This window comes from Eptatretus burgeri, chromosome 4 (assembly GCF_056783735.1).
Source record: "Eptatretus burgeri isolate ZD-2024b chromosome 4, Ebu_testis_v1, whole genome shotgun sequence".
In the NCBI taxonomy this organism is placed as follows: Eukaryota; Metazoa; Chordata; class Myxini; order Myxiniformes; family Myxinidae; genus Eptatretus; species Eptatretus burgeri.
In genome coordinates, this window is record NC_140964.1 from 101,704,473 (window position 1) to 101,727,249 (window position 22,777).

The window sequence follows — 22,777 nt, forward strand, 5'->3', positions numbered from 1 at the left end:
TAGTTGGAGACGGGGTGGATTCAAATCCCATTCCCGGACACCACAGTTACGAATTTTGGCCCACCTGGCGTGCGATCGGCCGCATCCCTCTAATGGCAGCTGCGTCGCCCACCGGACGGACAATTCAGTCATGACCCTCCTGGAACAAACGCCGGGAGCCAGTCACGGGTAGGGGTTTAACCTCACCACAGCCCAGTCCGCATTCTACCCACGCGAAATAGGGTGAATCGCCGAATGTCGATATACCTAAATACCCACGCGGGTAACCTACCGAGGGGTTGCACCACCCCGCAGGTCGGCTCAGGACACGAACCGCTCAAGCGGTTCGTTCCGTACTACAGGGATAACCGAGTGGTGTTATCGCCGACCTCCACGGTTCAGATTACTTTACCCAGGTGCTCAAACCCTCACTAATTATTCCATGAGGTAAGGTGGCACTTTCAATAAAGGAAAGGACGCAACGACGGGCAACAGTTCGACCAGCACATTTATTATTTACACACACGTAAGGCAGTCATGCAATATGTACAGCAAGAAAACAATACAACCGAATAAAGCAGCGAATTCTGTACAACACAGTCACTTAAACAGGTTCTACTTACAGACGGCGCCACACCATGCAAGCAAAAGTAAAAAGAAAAGAAAGGACCTCTCTTTCGTGGCCGTCCAGTCCCCCACCCACGACCGTTAGCGGGGTCGCGCCTGGTTCCGACCTCCCACGTGGCCGGCGAACCCTCTCCGGCACCCCTCGTCCACACGCAGGTCCACCACAGGCCGCACTGCGGCGCCTCCCGTCCGCGTCTCCACCACCAGGCGGCGCCGGGCCACGAGCGCAGGAACGAGCGAGGAGGGAGCGCGAGCCAAGAATTGTGCATGAACCGTGAAGGGGAGGCCCAACGTTAATAACAGAGAGAGACAGGCGAGCATGAACGAAGAAGGGGAAGCTCCGCGTGCGGTCCGCCCTTTATAGCACGGGGCTCCGTCCTTCGCCCCACCCCGTTTTCGGCTCCGCCTCCCTTCGAGAAGCTTCTCGAAAAGGGGCGTGCCCTCACTCTGACCGCCTCACGCCCCGTGTCCCACCAATGGGGAACGAGCTGCCCCGCCCCCTTCCCTTCACACCAAGCACGACGAAAACAGGCGGGAAAAACCCCACAGGCTTCACAAGAGCTTTTGTTCTGCCAATCCTTCTCGGACGGTTTCGGACGCGGAAACCGTCTTACCGTGGTCCGCGGAGGATGGCGTTCGTAAGCGGGCGTAGTGGCGAAGATGGTGGTGATTGTTGTGGGGGTGGTGTGAGCGTGGTGGGCGTTGCGGCGTAGTTGGTGGCGGTTGTTGTTTGGGTGGAAGTTTGTCACGATGGTGGCTCAAAATAACGATAGAAAAGAAAAACGGCTATCTCAAAGAGTCGCAGCCCGGTGAACACGAATAATCCCTTTAAACAACGGTGGGGACATATCTGAACACTCACTTACCGGCATAGCTAATCTAAGGAACCTTTATGGTGTATTGTGAATTTCCACAGCCGTAACAATATATTGTTGCGGCCACGGGTACCGAGACACCAGCTTGTCACTCAGGGGGATTAATCCCCGGTTGTCCTCGGTAGAGCTGGACCTGGGGCCACCGCTCACAACGTTATGGTACGGTGGGTTGTTTTAAAACAATGAACGCCACCCAGTCAACCACGAGTTCCAGTGTCCGCCGTCGAATTATTCTGTTTAACGAGAGGTCACGTGGTTACCTGAGCGGGGAGCGTGCCCTCAGCAAAGAACCAATATTATCTGATTAGATTTTAATTAGGGCGGCTGAGCGTTTTAACCGCTGGTGTTTGCCGACGATTTTTTGGTCAAATCTGTGATAATTACCTCCCAGTCTATCTTGGTTCGAACAATGCTAGACCAATAGAAGGAAAGGACAAACACTGACAGGTTGGAAATCAACAAATAATTTATTAATAATAAAATAAATAAATAAAAAGAACCTTTTATTTGCTGAGGTAAAAAAGAATGAATTTCAAAGCAACATCAATCAAAATGTCAGGAAAGAGACAAAGAGCAGATGCTTATCGGGTTTAGACCCTGGTGTTGTTGGTGATCGACCCATGCCTCACTTGTTGGCGGCGCTGCTCACACCCACACGCGCACCACACGCTCGCTTGCTGAAGCACTCGGAAGGGCGAATTGTCTCGTCGGCGCTGGTCAGACACCTGCTTCTTGGTCGCTTCTCTCGCCCTTTGCTTTTTCCTCTCTCCTTTCACTTTCCTCTCCTTTCGCTTTTCCTCTCCTCACAACGTCTCTCTCCTCTCAGAACATCCCTCTTTCGTTTTTTTCCTCACTTTTTTTTTATATCTCAGAACGTCTCTCCTCACGGAACGTACCTCACGCTTTCTCTCGCTCGTTTTTATATCCCCGGGCCGTTTCCGCGGGGTGCCGTCTGCCCCAAGCGCACCCCGCCCCACTGGGGCACGGTTACCATGACGACCCATGCACTCAAAAAAGGCGGGCGTCTGAGCTCGTGAAAGAAGGTCGCCGAGGAAAAATGAGGGCGGGCTTCAGAGCTCGTGAAAGAAGGTTGCTGAGGAAGAATGGAGGGTGGGCTTCAGAGCTCGTGAAAGAATGTGTGTGAATGTGTCTGTCGTAAAGAAAAAAGCTTCTCATAAGAGAGGGGGTGTATCCTTTACCCTTCTCAACGCATCACATTTAAGATCCCATTAGACATGGGGATGGGGCCAATCTGAACATGCATTTAAGGAAATAACTGTCTGAGGACCTAGATGTGTGGATGCATTCATCAGACCGGATTCTAAAACCCGGAAACAATATATATAATTTGATGTGGGAATGCTCTTTAGGGGTTAATAAAACTGTTTAGTAGAACAACAGTTATATTTGTTTAGATAAGCATGACGTACTATTTAATTATGCAATGGATATGCATTGCACATGTACAGACAGATGTTTGTTTTCCCTCCCCTATTCAAACCTCCGGCTGTAAGTTTTTAATGTTCTTTTCCTCTGTTTACATGTCTTTACAAAACGCACACGAGAGCTTTGCAGCTAAAGCCATGAGAATGCGCGCAGCGAATCTGCATTGAAATATCCAGCCATTAGCCTCACCACAGGAGCTGATATATGAGGCGAATCTGCATTGAGGAAATCTGCAGCTAGCCTCACCAGAGGAGCTCATAAGGCCCAGCTCAGGCGAGATCAGCAGTTATTGCAAATCCAGTTTACGGTCGGTGGCGCAGCCGAGGCAGAGGGGCATGGTCGGCGGTGCAGCTGACAATGCAACTGACGCAGAGAGGAAGGTTGGCCATTACAGCTGCTTTCGAGAGAGACGTAAAAGATGAGAGAAAGAGAGGACAATGATGCTTGAGGAAGAGTAACTGAGAGTGCCGAAGCTGTGAACATTTATTTCTCCCAAAGCAATGAGCAATTTGATGGGAGCGACGGTTATGCCAGAATGCTCCTGAAAACTCTTCTTCCAGGCTCCTGCACAGCTTGCCTCCCAGTTTGAAATCCATTTCAGCATTGTTACCTCCGCCACCGAAGGCAGATGGAGGTTTTATTGTCACCATCCGTCTGTGAACAGGATATCTGAAAAAGTTGTGCACATATTTGGACGAAATTTGGTGTGGAGGTTGGGTGTGTTACAAAGCCGAAATGATTGGATTTTGGTGAAAATCCGTGTCAGGATACTATTGTTTTTAAAGCAATTCACCATTGAGGGATAGAGTGGGATACAAAACGTGAACTGTTCAGCCTTGCAGAGGTATGCGCTCTACAGAGTGCTGTTCTAGTTTGTACTGTGTTGTTGTTGGGTGCATGAATGGGCAACAAGATAATCATTAAAAAAAAAATCTGTGATGTTTGGTTTGAGGGTGGGAAGGGTTAAAACTGATTGATTTACAGATTAATTTATATTTGTTCATTGCATACTGGTTGTTATTGCTTCATGTAATCTTTCTCCCGTGCCATTTAATTGTTAAATAAATGTACCAGCTCTCAAGGTTGGATTCTGCTCGTTGTGGTGATCTCAATATCGTTAAACGAGCTGGTTCAACCCAACTCTGAGCACTCACGATCAGTGGTTACTCAGCCAGATTAGAAAGTTTGTGAATGCCTAACGGTGCATCAATTGTTTGGCCCCACCGATCCACTGTCAGGCAGGTAGTGTACAAACAGAGAAAATTCAACACCATTGTTACTCTTTCCAGGAGCGGTCATCCAAAGAAAATCACTCCGAGAGTTGACATCACTGGCAACTGCTGTGAAGCACTCAGGTTGTTGCAAAATAAAGTTCCATTGCAAACAAAATGATTGCTGAAGAAGCTCCAACTAACTATTAATGATGCACAAGATAGCACAAGCACTGATAAAACATTTAAATAAACCCTTTTGGAAAAAAATAAATATTTTTTTTTAAAAAGAGACAAGTTTTAATAATTACATTTTCACAAATGGTGACAGGGTGGCTTGGAGTGACCAGCAAAGGAATAGCTTTTATCTTCATGTCCATAAACAGATGCTACACAACATCTAAAAATTAATCTATTGAATCAGACAAACCAACACCTGTCAAATTAAAATATACCATCAAGCTTCTCTCAAATGTCTTCCTTTCAGCCAATCCTTTGCTCTTTCCCCATTAAGCCACTCAGTACAGTATTGGAACAATTAAATGCACATTTCCTGTTGTTTCCAAAGCATGTGAGCTGACACGACTGAAAACACGACAGCAAAAATGAACTGATCGGGGAGTATGGGGAAGGGGGAGGGGGGAGGGAGAGGAAGAGGTGAGGAAGGGGAAGGGTGTCAGGACAAGATCAGGATGTACAAATGGAAAACAACTAACAAATTGGCCCGTTTTCACAAGCAGTAAATGGACAATGGCTGCATCACGATGATGACAGGGTGGTCACCAAATGCAAAAATTTACATTTAACAGAATCAAGTAAACAAAGAGCACACCCTCAAGTGGTGACTCAGACCAGACTATATACGCTTGAGGGTCATATCTGCATGCACACACACGCACACAAAAAGAAATAATATAGATACATATATATTTATTTCTACAGTGCAGTAATGTAAAAGGAATGGAGTGTTTTATGTGCGTTGGGTTCTTTGGTAAGGTTCTGCGCTAAAAGGATTGAAACCTCAAAGGAGAACCAAGCCCAGCCGATTGGGCAGTTGGGGGGGGGGGGGAAACACAAACTTTGTTGGACACCACCCCCCCCCCCCCCCAAGAAAAAAGCTTTGTGATCAATATAAAGTATGGTATAGGGTGTCACAGAACTAAGACAAATTAGAAGCACTGCTTACTATGGTAACCACCATGGGGTTGATTTTATTGATATCGTAGCAGATTATCCACACGATGAGCGATCTTGTTCCAAGCGTGGAGCATGTTCTTCTGTCACATCCCCTTATTTGGATCGTATATAGTCAACAAAACATAATACTGTCTGTAAAATGTAATTTCCATCCATAATATAGATGTACCACATTCCTTTAGAAGTGAATACTGTAAAATGCTTTATGAATACCCACTCCATCCATCAGGACCATACTCTGTGCAGAGCGTTGGTGCTGTCTAAGCAGTCTCCTTGGCTAAGCAGTCTCTTTCCAGAGACACATAAGAGTTTGCTCGTTTCTTCATTTTCCAAACCCATAGACCAATTCTCCCAAAATGTGCTGCGCCGCATTATTTTCACACGCCGAAGGTCATCACGATAAAAATAAATAAATAGAGTAATCAAATGTCACATGTCAGGGGGCCACTTTGGCAGGGAGAAGAAAATAAATATAAAACCAACTCAATTTAAATATTTATTTTCCACATGCAGAAATGAAATTACTAAACAAAACAAAAGTCTTCAGTTTCCGTGGGATTACACAGAGTTCAAGTATTCGCCCGATCCTGCACGACCTTAAAAGAAGAAATTTGGCCCGTCAATGGCGCGTTGCACTTGGAGTTTTTGCTGTTTAACTAGAGTCCAAACAACTCGATCTTGATTGGGTGAACAAATTTGCATATATGTACAAAAGTCTTCATGAAATGGACAGGTGGACAGACCGAGACACAAAATATAACTCCCCAGCCAGGTTGACACCTGGTTGGGAGCAAAAGAAACCAAACAACAGATTGTTCTACAGCTGCAGGGGATCCTCGGTGCACTCATGCAGACCAAAACCATCGATGACATCATGCTGGAAACACTTTGTTCCCCCTTTTTGTGGTTGCATCACATGGCATGTGAGGATGGACATCACATGGTATCTACCCAAGGATGGACAAAATGTGCACGTACGTATCGGTATGTACACTGCTGTGAAAAAGTCTTCGACACATTCAAGAGTTACAATGTATGGATATTTTGAGCATCGACAACTTACTTAAAGCCTCCACTCATGCTTTCGACTATTATAAGAAAGGTGACTGTAATAAACATCGTTAAATAAATAAAACACGCGGCTCATCCAACACATGGAATGTCCACCTCAAAGTACAAATCTCCATCACTTAAGCTGTATGGGACTATTTGGAGACAGAAAAAAGCAACAAAGAATCCCAGCAACTTCGATGATCTTTAGAAGGTATTGGAAGAAGTGTGGAACAGCATTCTACATGAGTTTAAAACAAAATTATTTGAAAAAGTGTCCCGAGCAGAATCTCAATGGTTTTGAAGGAAAAGGGTGGACATACTCACCATTTGTTTATATCAAGATGTATTAACCCTTTGAACCCTGAGCTCATTGGACTTTCGGCTCCCTGGAGAAAAATCCAGCCTCTTGGGTAGATGGAGGTTTGAATAGCGGCCGGTTACACGGCCGCGAGGGATCAAAGGGTGAAAGAGCACCCATATTTGAATTCGATTTTATTTTTCATCAAGGTGTGTTTGCACTGAAATCAAAGTTTGTTTCCATGTGCATCAGAGTGGAAAAATGCAAAATGTTGAAGACTTTTGCAGAGCAGTGTACGTATGTGATATATTTAGGGCAAGGACACAATACAAGACAGTGCAGATGTACACTTTTCTTGTATTGTACACCGAGAGCACAGCATCATGATCTCCGTGCTCAGATGGGAATGATAACCAGCAGCACCATGATTATTCTACAAACTTAAGCGAGAAGAAGTCGTTCAAGGCTGGAGAATGCCACAATGAATTGGGGATCACCACTATAATTCACGGACCGATGTTTGTGTGTTTGGCGAGCTACTCCTCCCACAGTTCTGGGCCAATTACATCCAGACTTGCTACAGAGGATCAGCATGAACCCATTTAAATATATTGGGGTGTTTTTTGCCGGTGATCTTAGGGGTGAGTAGAGTGCGGGGTGGAGGGGGAGGAGGGGTGTGGGGGTGCAAATTTTCTATGTAAATGTGTATCGTGTAGCGTCGCCTCCAGGCTGCAGAAGGTATTAAAAGTGTCCACCCATCCCAGAACAAGATCGCCCATAGGGCAGATACTCATTATTATAGGAACAGGAACATCAAAACAGGAACAAAGCTGAACTACGATTACAATACAGCATTCCCATCTTTTAATGTTCGACCAAACTTTACAATCACAATACGAGGTACAGTACAAACTACAGCGGCACTCCGGAGAGCACATACCGACACCAGGCTGAACAATTTACGTTTTGTACCCCACTGATAAGATCAGGATGCAGATTTGGCTTAACCAAAATCAAATCATTTTGTCAGACACCCAACCCAGTCCACCAAATTTTGCTTGAATCCGTTGACAACTTTTAGAGATATCCTGCTCAAAGAGAAAGACGGGGTGAGAACAACCTCCTTCCACCTTCCACCTTCCTTGGCGGAGGTAACAAAGCCAAGCATACCTTTAACTCTAATCCTACCACACGCCCACTCCACTAAACTTTGTCAGTCTCCATTACTCACCTCTACTAATTCGCTGTTTCTCTCCAGACAGGATACCAGGCGTGTCGATTATACTGATGCTTTCCAGTACTTTGTTTGGCAATTGAGCACACATGAATCTGCATGGAGAGAAGGTGAAAACGTTTGAACAATTTCACACAACAAATACATATATATATATATATATATATATATATATATATATATATATATATATATATATATATATATATATATATATATATATATATATATATATATATATATATATATATATATGACAAAAAAAATAAACACCTGTGTAAATGAGGGACACCAAGCAACGGCTTCCATACAAGTGTGGCCAATTGGCTCATTAAGCAAACAACCCCGCATTTTTAAGGTCATGTATAAAAATGCTGCACAGACCTCGATGCCTAGAATTGTGGCGAGCATGGCTGCAAGAGGAGACCCACCCCAATGCCCCCCCATCCACAAAGCAAGTGTGGTAGCCCAGTGGTTTGATGAGCATGACACCGATATTATCCATATGTCATGCCCTTGTCAGTCATCAGATCTGAATAGAATTGAGCATTTGAGATATTCTGGAATGACGCCCGAGACGGTGTTTGCCACCTCCATCAAACAAGTGTGAGTTGACAGACTTTCTCATAGAAGAATGATGGCACACCCCTCCTGCAGAATTCCAGATGCTGGTGGACTCATGCCATGGTGCATACAGGCCATACAGGGCGCACGTGCTGGCCCAACGCCATATTAAGTGACTTTACATGGGCGTTTCCATTTTTTTTTTGTCACCATGAAATCTCTACACCCCCTGTTTTGAAATCAGAGACGAAAACACAATTGTATTTCGATAAAAGCGGGCTTCCCTTTACTGTTGGTACTCTCAGCAGGTCTAGCACAACACTGACCAAAAAATAACACAAGCAGCTCAAACACACCTCCTGCAATAGAGAGTTCTCTGCTGAATTTCAGTCAACCAGTCAGTCAGTATGTTAATGCAACTCCATCCAGTATAGGCCTAACCACCTGTTTTTGTGGAGTTTTCCACCCCAACAGCATGATAACGAGAACCATTTCATGTCAGAAATCATGCTGGAATGCATCTCCAGCCATCTAGGATCCTCCGGCTTCCAGGGCCCGCCTAGGGCCCTGTACCCGGCCATACAGCTGCACTCGTGGTGATGGTAACCTCCTACATTTTAATGGTAGCCTCCTACTCCAAAAAATAAGGAAACCCCTGGTTGGGCCTGGTGTGTTCTCCTGGATGAGGTATTGCGTGGTGGAGGTGTGCACTCTACCGAAGGTCCCTCTAATAATAAACATTGTTAACCTCAAACCATAGTTCCCTTACCTAAAGTAAGAGCCTTAACCTGTAAACAGATTAATGGTTTTCCGACCACAGGGATCATCAGCTGGGCCCCGCTCTTCCTCGAGGTTTCCAACCTTTCAACCCAGAACCTCTCCAAACAGCAGATCCACAACCTCGGTCATGGATCCACATCATCACTTGTGTCCAGGCAGTAAGTGAACCTATCAATGGAACATCACTAAACAGACTTTACTCGTTGAAGGATTTAATGTGTCATCACATCGTTACAACCCCATCACTCATTCGATTCATCGGATGTCCGTCCGTGCGTTCTCGTTTTTCACAAAGACCACTGGACTGAAAACCACCAAATTTGGCACACAACCCAAGACCGACCCGAGGATTGTCCCAAGGGTATTTTCATCGACAACCTCAGCCTTGAAAGACCCCTGAAGACACCTTAAGATCCCCCCCCCCCATAAATGCTTTCTACATGTTTGGGAGATATGATCCCCAAGGCCCCAAAGACCCTCAAGACCATTGAATTCCCCAAACACCATCAAGACCCTTTAAAGCCCCGAACACCCCAAAGACCGTTAAGATCTCAAAGATCCCCATGACACTTTAAGACCCTCACGACCTCTTTATCCACTGGTGTTTTCGCTCTGCTGCCCACGACAGAGGTTCCCCTCCACCCCCACCTCGTTGGTGCGCGTGCCTCATTCTCAGCCCTGCCGGCTATCCTGCTCCTCGCACTTTTCAGTATCCATCGGGGTAACGCCGGGTAACCCTGCTAGCATGATGATATATATAAAAAAAACACACACACACACACACACACACACACACACACACACACACACACACACACACACACACACACACACACACACACACACACACACACACACACACACACACACACACACACACACACACACAGCCTTGCCTGTTGAGAAACGCGTTGCCGAAGGAGCTGAGTTTACGGAAAGGTCTTCTGGGATCCACCACCAGGGCATTCCCCGGCACGATGCCGTCAGTGTCTCCGTGCATCACGGCCGTGAAACAGTCCGTCGTGGGCTCGGGTCCGATTCGCATTCCCGGGAAGTCCTCCTCCAGCAGATATCGGATGAAGCTCGTCTTCCCGGTGGAATACTGCCCGACAAGCAGGACCATAGGCTTATTCTCAAAGTCTGCATCTTCCAAGGCGGGTGAATGGAACTCGTGGAACCTGTAATGTTCTTCCAGCGGGAGAAGTTTCTTCTTGTACAGCTTCTTCATGCCGTCCACCACCGTCTGGAAAACGTCCGTTTCCTTGCTTTTCCGACCATCTTTATTCATCCAGCTAAACATGCTCAGGAAAAAAAAAAACACTCCGCACAGTGTACACCAGACCCGTGCCACACCTAAAGCTATTTCAAGATGGCGGATTTCCTTATTCGTTTTCTTCTTCTTCTTCTTCTTACCCGATTTTAACTTCTTCTTCTTCTTCTTCTTCTTCTTCTTATTACACACTCTTCATGAAATGCTTTCCTCTCCTCGCTGAACTCCTCTTCTTCCTCTATTTCTTCTTCTCCCTCTTCTTCTTCTTCTTCAAAATTTTTCTACTACCTCTTCTTCTTCTTCTTCTGCACCTTACAATCCTCTTCTTCAGAGATATACCCCGCCAGAAATAAAGAAAAATGCATTTTTCTTCATTAATCTTTGACAGTAAAATGAGCAACATATTAACTAAGGATTTGCCATTGCAGTCCCATTTTACGCCTGCAGTGCGTATCCTGCCACGCACCTCACAATGACGCAGTGCCTCAAATCACATTCAAACGTCGCGATTTAGCGAAATTTTCTTCATCTCTGGAAATTAAAATCGGCAAAGTTAGGGACGGTGTCCACTGAGCAGGCGAGCATGACGATTACTTCATACTCTCATGGCTCATACAAACGAGGTTGTTATATACACACACACACACACACACACAAATATATATATATATATATATATATATATATATATATATATATATATATATATACAGTATATAAATATATATCCAGGGTGAGGCAGGGAAACGGGAGATTTAAAAAACCGACTTTCTGGGAACCGGTGTCGTGGGAATATGTTACGTCATCCTGTTACGTCACCCTGCTACGTCACCCTACGTCCTCTTGTCCACATCACACCATTTACGTCACGCCGTCAAAAATTTGCCGGAACTACTTTGGAGATGCGACACCGCGTCGTGGGAAACATGTGTGGAAGACTCGAGGAATGTCTGTCCAGAGACGGTCACCTCGAGAATGTGATGTTCAAGAAATAAATGGCACACGATTATTATTATATCTCTATATTAACACTGAAGGACCAATTTTGTGCTCCTCCTCGCGGTCGCGTCACGTTTTTCTTGGTACTGTGACCTGAGAAGTTTTGACACGGTGTTTTTACGTCAAAGTAGACACGTGCACAAATCAGGGGACTGCTTCGCAAGGAGTAGTGTACACCAAAAATGTCGTGTACAAGGACGTTTTGTAGGCCTCATTAGGTAAGGCCATGGAGTACATCGACGGGGATCCGGCTCTTACAAGAGTCGCTACTGGTTGTCATATTGGGCTCATGGAACGGAATCCGTCTGTGACGGGGTTTCAGCTAGTAATATATTAATACGCTAAGCCATATTTTGTGGACGTATCTCCTCCGAAACTGCCGGACGGATTGTCGACACTTTCGTCATGAGGGTGCTCTGTGGTCTAATGTACAGCACGGACGATGTGAGATCACGTCAGAGGGACAGGTTTGGGAATTTTTACATTTGTTTGCAAGGCGACGTGTGACGTCACCGCTGAGAAGCGTAATGACGTCATGACATCGTCGGCCATTTGCTGACGTCATTACGCCTGTCGTCGACAGATCGTCTCCGCTGGCGCTGAGGCGAAATGTCACTCCGAGAAAACAGCGTCTGCAATGTAAAACCCTCTTCTGCACATGCTGACTACCTCAGAAGGTGAATTTGACACAAAAAAATGTAACAAGAAACATTGTATATAAAGAAATTCGATAAATCACATTGTGAACACTGGATATATTGACGTCCTAACGAACTCTCACTCGAGAAACTTCGTGCGGAGCGCGGGTTTGGCTCGTGTACTTTAAGATGGCAGATTTGAAATTAGGCAAATACAAAATGTTTAATTACTGAGTTTTTTTATCTCCCGTTTCTCTGTCCCACCCTGTATGTGTGTATATATATATATATATATATATATATATATATATATATATATATATACATATAGATATATATATATATATATATATATATATATATATATATATATATATATATACATATAGATATAGTAAATAAGGCGCTTCCATCAAACCAAAAGTAAATTAGATCTACTCCACTAATTTTAGCAATAAGCAAGAGCAGAGCCGGTCTTGGGTGACGTTTCATCACCTCACAGTTAAGTTTACTTTTGATTGGGAACGTCTTCTTCTTCATTAAAATGTGTAATCACAGGCACCCCAATTCCTGCTCCTGCTCCTCCTCCTCCTCCTCCTCATTGAAATAAAACAAATTTCAACTTTTCAGTTATTTTCCTCTAGGGAGCCCAGGATGAAGGAGCTGAAAGTCCAAGGAGCTCAGGGTTCAAAAGGTTAAATTGGAAGTGATTTTCCCACATATATATATATATATATATATATATATATATATATATATATATATATATATTTGTTTGAGTAAATATTATAATGTTTGAGTAAATAAAATGCACTCTAACACTGCACTTAAGCATAAACGAAGGCTATGGCTACATAGGAGAGTATGAGGAAAGCGACGCCCTGACGTCATCATTCGGTACGTCACAGAGTGTCACTGTGCAATTTTGTCGCGAGATATAATATGTGTTTATTTCAAATTGCACGATCAAAATGTTTCATCAAAAGATCATGAGGTCGCATTTTTAACATGTAGTTGAAAACCTAGTTGACCAAAGTTGAGGAAAAGTTGGTATGTCGCGATATGAGGTCATAAATCGATTGTTTTGTTACGGTTGTGGGGGTAGACGGAAAGATTTAATAGGGAGTTTAGCATTGTGTGGAGTTGCTTGGTCCGTGGATGAGTAGAAAGCAACTCGATGTAACTAATTTAGGGAATCTGTGAGCTGAAGTGTTACTTGTCACCACACGAGGGGTGGTGCAGTGTTAATTAGCTTAGGGAGTAAGAATAAGTTCCCCAGTACATGATTGCCATTTGTGATTTTTCCCAGTGTTTTTATATTTCAAGCCAGGCAGAAAAGCTGGGAAATGCGTCCCTGAAACCACAATAAACAGGAGAAGTCCCACCTTCCCGGGTTTGGGGGTGAGCAGGCCACGACACAGAGGCGGAGGATAAAGAGTCCACCATGAGGAGGCTGAGGATTGTAAGACAGGAGAGGCTGGCGCATCGCATGGGTGGATTGTGGAAGGTTTCCGTCTGGAAAGGATGGGAGTTCGGCGGAGCACACACACGAGGTCAGTGTGAAGACAAAGGAGAAGTGAGCAAAGGACTGCACAAGGCAGGTGGCACCTTTGGAAGAGGAATGCTAGGACATTTGAATCCTTCATGTGTGAAAAGCTGCTTGCAAATTGCCTGGCGTATGCCTGCCCGGCTACGAGTGATGGCGCCATTTTGCCTACATGTGCTGGTGGAGGGCCTCCATTCCGGGTTCGACGGGGATCAGCTCTGGCCTAAGCTAAGTACCAGTACACTACAAAAGGGGGGTTTCTTTTCATTTTGTCACCCTTTGTCTGCGTTTGCGTCCGTGTGCGAGGCCTCGACCGTAGGAGTTATTGATTAATTGATTCACGAGCGCCAGCCACTATATTCGTTATGTCTGTGTGTCTATCTGTCCAGAGCATAACTCTGTGTACTTTGATCCGATCTCAATGAAACTTGGTTATGTGTTCGATATCAATGTCTAGTTGTGTTTTCATGGATGAGGGCGTGCTACGCCCATTGTGGGCGGAGCCACGCCCAAAAAATAACCATTTTTAGGGGGTAGTCGGATTAAAAATCTATCTTCTCCTCGGGAATTGACTGAATGGAAAGGGTTCTTTGGTATTTGAATAGCAAAATGAATGATCTAAAACTTGTCGTCTGATTTTTCATTTTCGTCCCAAGGTCAAGGTCACAAGGTCAAAAACTTAGAAAATTGCGAATTTTGACATAAAAATCATACAACTGCCCAAACTTTGAGAGCAAGGATGACAATATTGTTTATGCATAATCTTGAGGTCATTCCCCACCTAAAGTCTTCAAACCATTTTGCTCTATCTCGAACACCTTGCCCATGGTGCCCCCTTCAAGTTTGTTTTTACGCTGATTTCATCAAAGTATGGATAATCCGATGAGTGCGAATTGCCGATATGACGTTATATTGTTCCTGGAATGTTCCAGAGGAAGTTTTGCACCAAAGGTCATAATCCTTGACCTTTGACCTTTAAAGTTCACAAAGGTCAAATTTTCAAAGTTGTGGGAATCAAACCGGGTTTTCGACCTTCTTCAACGAACTAACACCAATAAGCTATAGCATGTATCCTGTTTCCTTATTTTAATGTCCACAACATTGTTTTGTGACCTTTATAGGTTATGCAAAGGTCAAATTTTGAAAGTTGTTGAACGAAACCGGGTTTTCGACATTTTGCAGCTAATAACCTGTCACCCGTACCACATCATGTTGATCATTTTTAAAACTTGGTCAAAAATGATCACATTGTCTCATCCTTGACTTCTGAAATAATCTACATCGTCAAATATCGCTCGTGGACCATTGTCGTCTTCAGACTTGTTAATATCATTATTTCCTTTTACATTATTGTCTTTCTAAATATTTGTGTTTGTGCATTAAATGTGTTTATTTCGAATAGATTGTAGTCGTCCATTTGTTATAGGGTTCACAGATAAACCCCCTTGTGCTGTCCTGTGCCGTACTCCTCCTTCCGTCCACCATTGCCCTCCACTAATCCCTTCAAGCACGTGTTGAAGTCTTCGTCGATCAACGTATCCACCACCTCTTAATTAGGACCGCTCGACCATCTGAAGGCTGTCAGTGTTAAACGCCTGGCTCCAACAACTTTGGGCTGGAGGGGTTAACTTGGGCCTGCCACCCCACGACAATATGTAAATATATATATATATATATATATATATATATATATATATATATATATATATATATATATATATATATACATATACACACATATATATATATATACATATACATATACATACATATATATATATACATATACATATATACATATTGTTGCGGATTCGCGCCCGCCGGCGTGCGAACGGCCACGTAACTCGAATCGCGGCACGTCGCCCACCGGACGGACAATCCAGTCGTGACCCTCTCGGACTAACGCCGGGAACCAGTCACGGGTGGACCTTTCGGTCTCACCGCGATCGAGCCAATCGGCCCCCGCGTGGGATAGGGTTGCTCGCCAAATTTGACCTACCTAAGTACCCACACGGAGGGTAGACCGGGCGATCGCACCTCGCCGCAGGTCGACTTCGGACACGGGCCACTTAAGCGACCCGTTCCGTACTATCGGGATAACCGAGCGGTGTTATTCGTCGGCCTCGACGGTTCGATTAATTATCGGGCGTCTTAGCCCACGACCAACCCTTTACGTGAAGCAAGATGGGGATTCAATGAAAGAAATGACGAAGCGAAGCGGGAAAACAGTTCAACAATAAGCACATTTATTTCGCGATGAACGGAAAGCACACATATACAATTCCACCAAAAGCACATGTAAAAGAAGAAGACAAAAAGCAAATGCAACAATGCAGATCTATCCGACTACCGGGCACTCGGCAACACTTATACAATTTTACTTCACAGACGGCGCCCGACAACACATATTCCCAAAGCAAAAGAAAAGAGAACCACCCCCCAGGATGAGGGGGGTAGGCGGGCCTGGGGCCGAGACCGTGTCGGGCCTACCCGTCTGATGATGAGACGCGAAGTGGCGGTGGTGCCTCAACTCCGCGGGCCTCGCGGACAGTGTCTGGTAGGGGGTGGGAAGGGGGCCCCCCTTTGTCGCACTATCTCAGCGCGGGGGGAAACAGGAGGGGGTTGCTGATGCTCGGGGAAAGGAGGATTTCACAAAATCTCGGGTCCCGCGACGAGCGTCTCCACCACGACCTCGGTCGCGCCGCCGGCCTCTCCCTCCGCAGTTCCCCGAATCCGACGCGAGCACCCCCTCAACCGCCTTCGCCGCCGCCGCCTCTCCACAGCTCCGTCCTCTTCACTCCGACTCCGCGAACTCCCAACTGCGAACTGCCAACTGCGAACTCCCAACTGCGAACTGCTCTCTTGACTGACGAACGCAGTCGTTTTTATAAGCCCCGTGGCTTCGCTCTTTCACCCTTGACCCTTTGCCTCCGACCCTTCACCTGGCTCCCCATTGGCCCGAGGAAAAGTGGGCGTGAATGCTTTTTGATCCATGAATTTGCATATAGCGACCGCCCTCCAACGCCCTGGAGGCGGGGCCAAATCGCCCCTCGCTCACCGATTGGACGGAAAAAAAGTGGGCGTGAGTCGTTTTTGATCCGTTTTTCTGTGGAAAGTCCGTGATGTTTTTGAACACCGCTGCTCGGTGCGCGCCCCGCACGAGTCCAGCATCGGTGCCCACGAGTGGCGCGAGATGACGGTGATGCGATGGTGGCGAGTTGTGACGGTAAAGGTCGTGGCGGTTGTGGTGAAGCGGCGTTGTGGTTGGTGGTTGTTGTTGTGATGGCCGCGTTGTGGTTGGTGGTTGTTGTGTGATGGCTGTTGAGACATGGTTGGTGGTGGTAATAATGGCGGCTGGTCCAAAATAAAGATAGTAAAAGAAAAACGGCTATCCTGAAGAGTTGCAGCCCTCATGAATGACACTTATTCCCTCTAGACAACGGGTTTGGGCCTAACTACACATATACTTACCGAGATATCTCACCTAAGGGACCTGAATGGTGGTTTGCGAATTTGGTCAACCACAACACTACCCCCTCCCCTTTTTACAGACTCGTCCCGAGTCGTCAAATTTTCGTGTGCCAGCATGTGCAGTTTTCCCCTAGTACATTTTACCTATGGATCCCTGAGTGCGACATTCATGGTATTCGTGTCCCCAAAATAAATAACCTAAGGGCTGAGTAACTACCTAAACAAACTCACTCACACGGACGACTTAAATAAAATTGCCGGCGCTAAGACAAACATGCTGGGGGCGCACTCATATTTACAGTACATCTTAACCTTAACTTACAAATTTTACACTAAACCATGGCCCAGGATCAATGAGCTCTGCAAAAAGAAAGCAGTTAGCAGGGAGCCAGGCTGCTCGCATGCAGTCTCTGGCTCAAACAATGCAGGTGATGGGGAACGCGGCCGGCTGCCCACACGCAGTCCAAGGCCCTCCCTCTTGAACTGAACGCAGTGAACCACAACGGTGCATGGGCTGCACAAACATAGTCTCCGTGCCAGCTCAAGTGGCACACGCAATGAACACAACGAATGGATGGATGAATGGTTTGAACTGAACGCAGTGAACCACAACGGTGCATGGGCTGCACAAATGCAGTCTCCGTGCCAGCCCAAGCGGCACACGCAATGAACACAACGAATGGATGGATGAATGGATGGACGCAAACACGGTGCACGGGCCGCCACTGCAGGCCCATGTTGTAGCTGCCAACAGGGCAGTTCCCGCAGCCTGCAAACTGTTGCCTTGATCCTGGCGCACATGGCAATGAACAGGGGGGCAAGAAAAAATTGAACGGGGCTGGTGAACAGGGGCAGTGGGCATGGCATGGCAAAGGCAGCAGGCAAACACAGCCCGCAGAAGAAGGCCGCTGCAGGCAATCACAGCCGACAGATGAACTGGCCGGCACAGGCCTTGAAGCACAGCAGCTGCAGCCGATCCAGCCGGCACAGGCCTTGCAGCAAAACAAAAGCTGCCGATGAAGTGGGCCGGCACAGGCTTTGAAGAAAAACAGCCAGCCGGCAGATGAAGTGGGCCGGCACAGGCCTTGCAGCAACACAGCCAGCAGATGAAGCTGGCCAGCTTTTGCCGTTCAGTGGAGGTTGGTGGAGGGAGTGCGGTGGTGCTGGCCACTTGGAAGGCGGGCTCGGACCTACCCTACGGTCTCCCTCCCAACCTATCGCCTTTGCCTGTCACTGTACATACCCACTCCCTTAATTTGTCAAACCCCAATTTAGCCCCAACTTTTGTTTTTTGTTACTTCCCCTCTATAATTCGTCCCCTAACCCCCTTTATCGTCCTTGTTCGGCTAACCTATCCTGTCACCTCGCCTTCTCCCAACCCCTACGTTCCCTTCCCGGAGGGGAACAAGGGAGAGCTGGCGTCCTGTGTCGAGGCCCAACGAAGCCTCAGAATGGCCTCCCCAGAGTTCAGCGATCTATAACACAAAGTGGGTCCAGCGGCCCACAACGAGAGCGAGGGGATGGATGGTGCGGAGGGGTACACTTCCTAATCTACCCTATCCATTTAACTGTTAAACTACCCCGGGGCTTTCAACAAGCGCCTCTCGCTTAAACTATTGGTTCTAACAACCCAGATTCCCGTCGCCTGTGTTGGTGTCCTCACAATTTCGGGCCTCGCCCCCCAATTTTCTCTCCGTGCCCTCACACGGTCTCATGGCTGGGACACGTGGCTCCCTTTGGCAGGCACGACCCTCTGCCGAATCTCCCGCTATGGCACCCCCGGGCACTACACTGCCTCCGAGCCTACCAGCTCCCTAACACCGGGGAGTGCCCCCCATGGCACCTCCCCTGAAACGCACACGTGGCAGGCTGGCTTCCCAGGCCCCTTTCCGAGGGTCACCCGTGCCCACAACACTGCCCACGCGGCTAATGGCGCCCCGGGCCCCCGCACCAAGCAGGCGCACCCGTGCCCACTCCGCTATCCCGGACCCCCATGGGCCCTTGGCCTACCACGGCCGACTAGCCTGGTGCCCGGGGTACCCACTCAGCGATACTCACCTTTCGCAGCCACGCTCCCAAGCCCGTCAACAGGGCTCCTGCACCCCTCCAAACGGGTTTCGAGCCTACACTCCCACCAACAGCAAAACGACCTCCATTTTTCAATTTAACTAACCCCCTAACTCACTCTACACTGACCCCGGGGTCCCTTGGGCGGGAGTCACTCCTCCCCCCAATCACTCATCGCACCATGCAGTCCCCATTCGCTCCATACACACAGACCCGCTGGCCTCACTCACTCACCAAGCACATGCTTCCACTTCACTCACCAACTCTTCAACACACTCACCGCTGAACTCTGCCATCCTCCTAACTACCTTCCCTAACTAACTCGTGCTCCCACGTCGTCCCTTAAACTAGTAGCACGTTCCTTTTAACACTACGTAGCTAAACTACGTCCCCTCTACATATCCACAAGTCTGTCACTGTCTCAAAATCATCTCATTTTATTTCCCAACCTAAAGCTCATCTAAATCCCTCTACCTAATCCATTCCACGGACTCCATGAGGACTTACCCCTGCCCCATGAAGTCGGTCCAGCTAAGCTAACCCTTCCCCCTAACTAGTTTCCATCCTGTGCCCAGGGTAAGGGGGTCTTCCACCCCTTGCCCAGGAATCCTGTGCACCCAAAAGTGAGGCTTGCTTTTTTTTTTTTTCTTTTTTTTTTTCCATGCGCAGCACCAGCGCGGCAACTCGCGCACTTTGCACCTGCCCGTGACGTCATGCAGCTGCACGTGTTCCTCGTCCCTCCTTGGACGGTACCATCCGGCAGGGATACCCCTCCTGCCGGATTCCAACCCCACGTGCAGCCATGACGTCACCGTGCGCAAAAAAAAAACACAAGCCCCACGTCTCGAGGGGTTCCCCACGCGAACACATGTGCTTTGCCCGTTGGAGCTTAACACACACGATCGCGTGGAGAACCCGTCCGGTTCAAATCCCAAATCCTGCCTAAACTTTGTCCGTCCGCGGGATCGGCAAATCCACCGCGTGCGTTTCCGGACCGGGACTTCACTCTCGCATGCGAGCACGTGGCGGCCTCTTGCGTTGCACAGCACGAACCTCGTGCTCGCGGCTGGGTGAACCCGGCACGGTCCCCGAAACAACTACAGCCGCTACCCGGCTTTCTTTCCTTACATGTCGCCGTCGTCGCCATTCGACCCACGCACACCTGCGTGTTACGACGCTCACACACCATTCCATTACATTCACACCGGGAGACGCGGCTGCGTGCTCCCGCATGCCAACCGACATCTCCCTCACATACCGCTCTCTCACACACACGGTCTCCCTTGCATAACCCATACCACTCACACGTGGTGCTCCATTCACTCGCGGTTCCTCATCCACACACCGTGCCTCACTCACACGCGCGGGGGCACTCAACCGCGGTGCCTTATCCACACACCGTGCCTCACTCACACACGCGGGGGCACTCCCCCGCGGTGTTTCATCCAAACACGGCGTGCTGGGAAGCACACACTCCGGCACACTCGCCACCACACCACTCACACGTGGTGCTCCATTCATACTGGCCGTTTCATCCACACACACGGCCTCACTCACACACGGTGCCTCACCCACACACGGCGTGCTGGGAAGCACGTACTCTGGCACCATCGCCACCACACCACTCACACACGGGGTCGCTTCCACACACGGGGACGCACTCACGCCTTGCACCACACACACAGGGACAACCACACTGGGGATTCGTGTCCCCATAAGGGTCTCCGGGGCCTCTATACCCCCCAAGCTCTCCGTGCACCCGTTCGCAGCACTCCTCCCCTCGAACTCGCAAAGCACGACCGAACTCACCTGGTCGTGACTCGCCTCAAGGGGGCATACTCCCTCCCCTCGTTCCTGGAGGAGGCTATCCCGCTGCTCGCACCGGGTCCCTACACGCTCCGCGAGCTCAACCTCATCGTCCTCCACTACCTCCGTGTGTGTGTGTGTGCGTCACTTACCCCGTCTTCATCGTGTAGTCTTTCCTCTATTTTTTTTGTCTCCCGTGTCTCTGCCAACTCAGTCACCTCTTCACCCTTTACCTCCCTTGTCTCAACTATTATTATTTCCTTTGTCGTCACCTCGTGTCTCGTCTCACACGTTTTGGTCTCCCCATTTAATTTTTCCCTTTCGGTCACCGTTGCACCCCCTCCCAGCTCGTTCGCTTCTACACGTGGAGTCGCCATTTTGATCTCCCTGGTCACGGCCTTCATGCCCGCCTGCAGGCATCGGCCCATGTTCTGCGTCTCACCCCGCAGCTCTTTCATTTCCTCCTTCATGTTTGCTTCCATTCCGTTTATTTGCTTTGTATTCGCATCCATCTTTTCGTTCATGTTCGCATTTATCTTCGCTGTCATTTCCGCATTCATCTTTTGTGCATTCGCATCCATCTTTTGTGTATTCGCATCCATCCTTGCTGTCATTTCCGCATTCATTTGTGCCAGCATGGTGAATAGCTGGGCCATGTCGGGTGCGCTTGGGTGAGCCGTTTCGGCAGGGGTTGGGGAAGGGTTTTGGTGGAGAGGGGGAGGGGAGGTGTCATACACCGCGGCCTCTGCCGCACCCATTTCGGGCTCTGGGTTCAGTTGGGCGATTTCGTTTTCCTGTACAACCAACATTTCCTGCACGGGGATTTCATCCTGAGCCATGGATTCTACACATTCTACATCCATTTCTAATACCCCCGGCTCCCGCTCGCCTTGAGACGCCATCTTGCTTCTCTTAAAGGGTTAATTTAACTCGCTCGTAATTTGGAGGGAATCGGGGGTCGCTCCTCTCACCCCTGGACCGATTCCCGTGAATTTAATTGGAGACAGGAGAGCCCGTTTTCCCGTTCTCCGTTACCAGTGCTGCGAGGAGGGCGATGAGTTTATATCGCACGACCTGACACCAGTGTTGCGGATTCGCGCCCGCCGGCGTGCTGACGGCCACGTAATTCGAATCGCGGCACGTCGCCCACCAGACGGACAATCCAGTCGTGACCCTCTCGGACTAACGCCGGGAACCAGTCACGGGTGGACCTTTCGGTCTCACCGCGATCGAGCCAATCGGCCCCCGCGTGGGATAGGGTTGCTCGCCAAATTCGACCTACCTAAGTACCCACACGGAGGGGAGACCGGGCGATCGCACCTCGCCGCAGGTCGACTTCGGACACGGGCCACTTAAGCGACCCGTTCCGTACTATCGGGATAACCGAGCGGTGTTATTCGTCGGCCTCGACGGTTCGATTAATTATCGGGCGTCTTAGCCCAGGACCAACCCTTTACGTGAAGCAAGATGGGGATTTAATGAAAGAAATGACGAAGCGAAGCGGGGAAAACAGTTCAATAATAAGCACATTTATTTCGCGGCACACATATACAATTCCACCAAAAGCACATGGAAAAGAAGAAGAAACACAATGCAATTTTACACAAAAAGCAAATGTAAAAGAGAAGACACAATGCAGAGCTATCCGACTACTGAGCACACGGCAACACTTATACAATTTTACTTCACAGACGGCGCCGACAACACACACACTCA

General features: G+C 48.0%; 1 protein-coding gene and 1 long non-coding RNA gene across 2 annotated transcripts in view; one reads left to right on the plus strand and one right to left on the minus strand.

Annotated features, from left to right (window-relative positions):
• LOC147028775 (EH domain-containing protein 3-like) overlaps positions 1–10,712 on the minus strand; it is a 31,533-nt gene extending 20,821 nt beyond the window's left edge. Inside the window, exons 1-2 of the mRNA XM_085879493.1 lie at positions 10,161–10,712; positions 7,918–8,015 (exon numbers count right to left, since the gene is read on the minus strand). Coding sequence (XP_085735619.1) covers positions 7,918–8,015; positions 10,161–10,564 — 502 coding nt within the window. The 5' untranslated portion in view covers positions 10,565–10,712. The remainder of the gene's footprint in view (positions 1–7,917; positions 8,016–10,160) is intronic.
• A 971-nt stretch (positions 10,713–11,683) lies between these two features.
• Positions 11,684–22,777, plus strand: part of LOC147028776 (uncharacterized) — a 44,851-nt gene continuing 33,757 nt past the window's right edge. The window contains exon 1 of the long non-coding RNA XR_015057716.1: positions 11,684–12,210. This is a non-coding gene — a long non-coding RNA (uncharacterized LOC147028776). The remainder of the gene's footprint in view (positions 12,211–22,777) is intronic.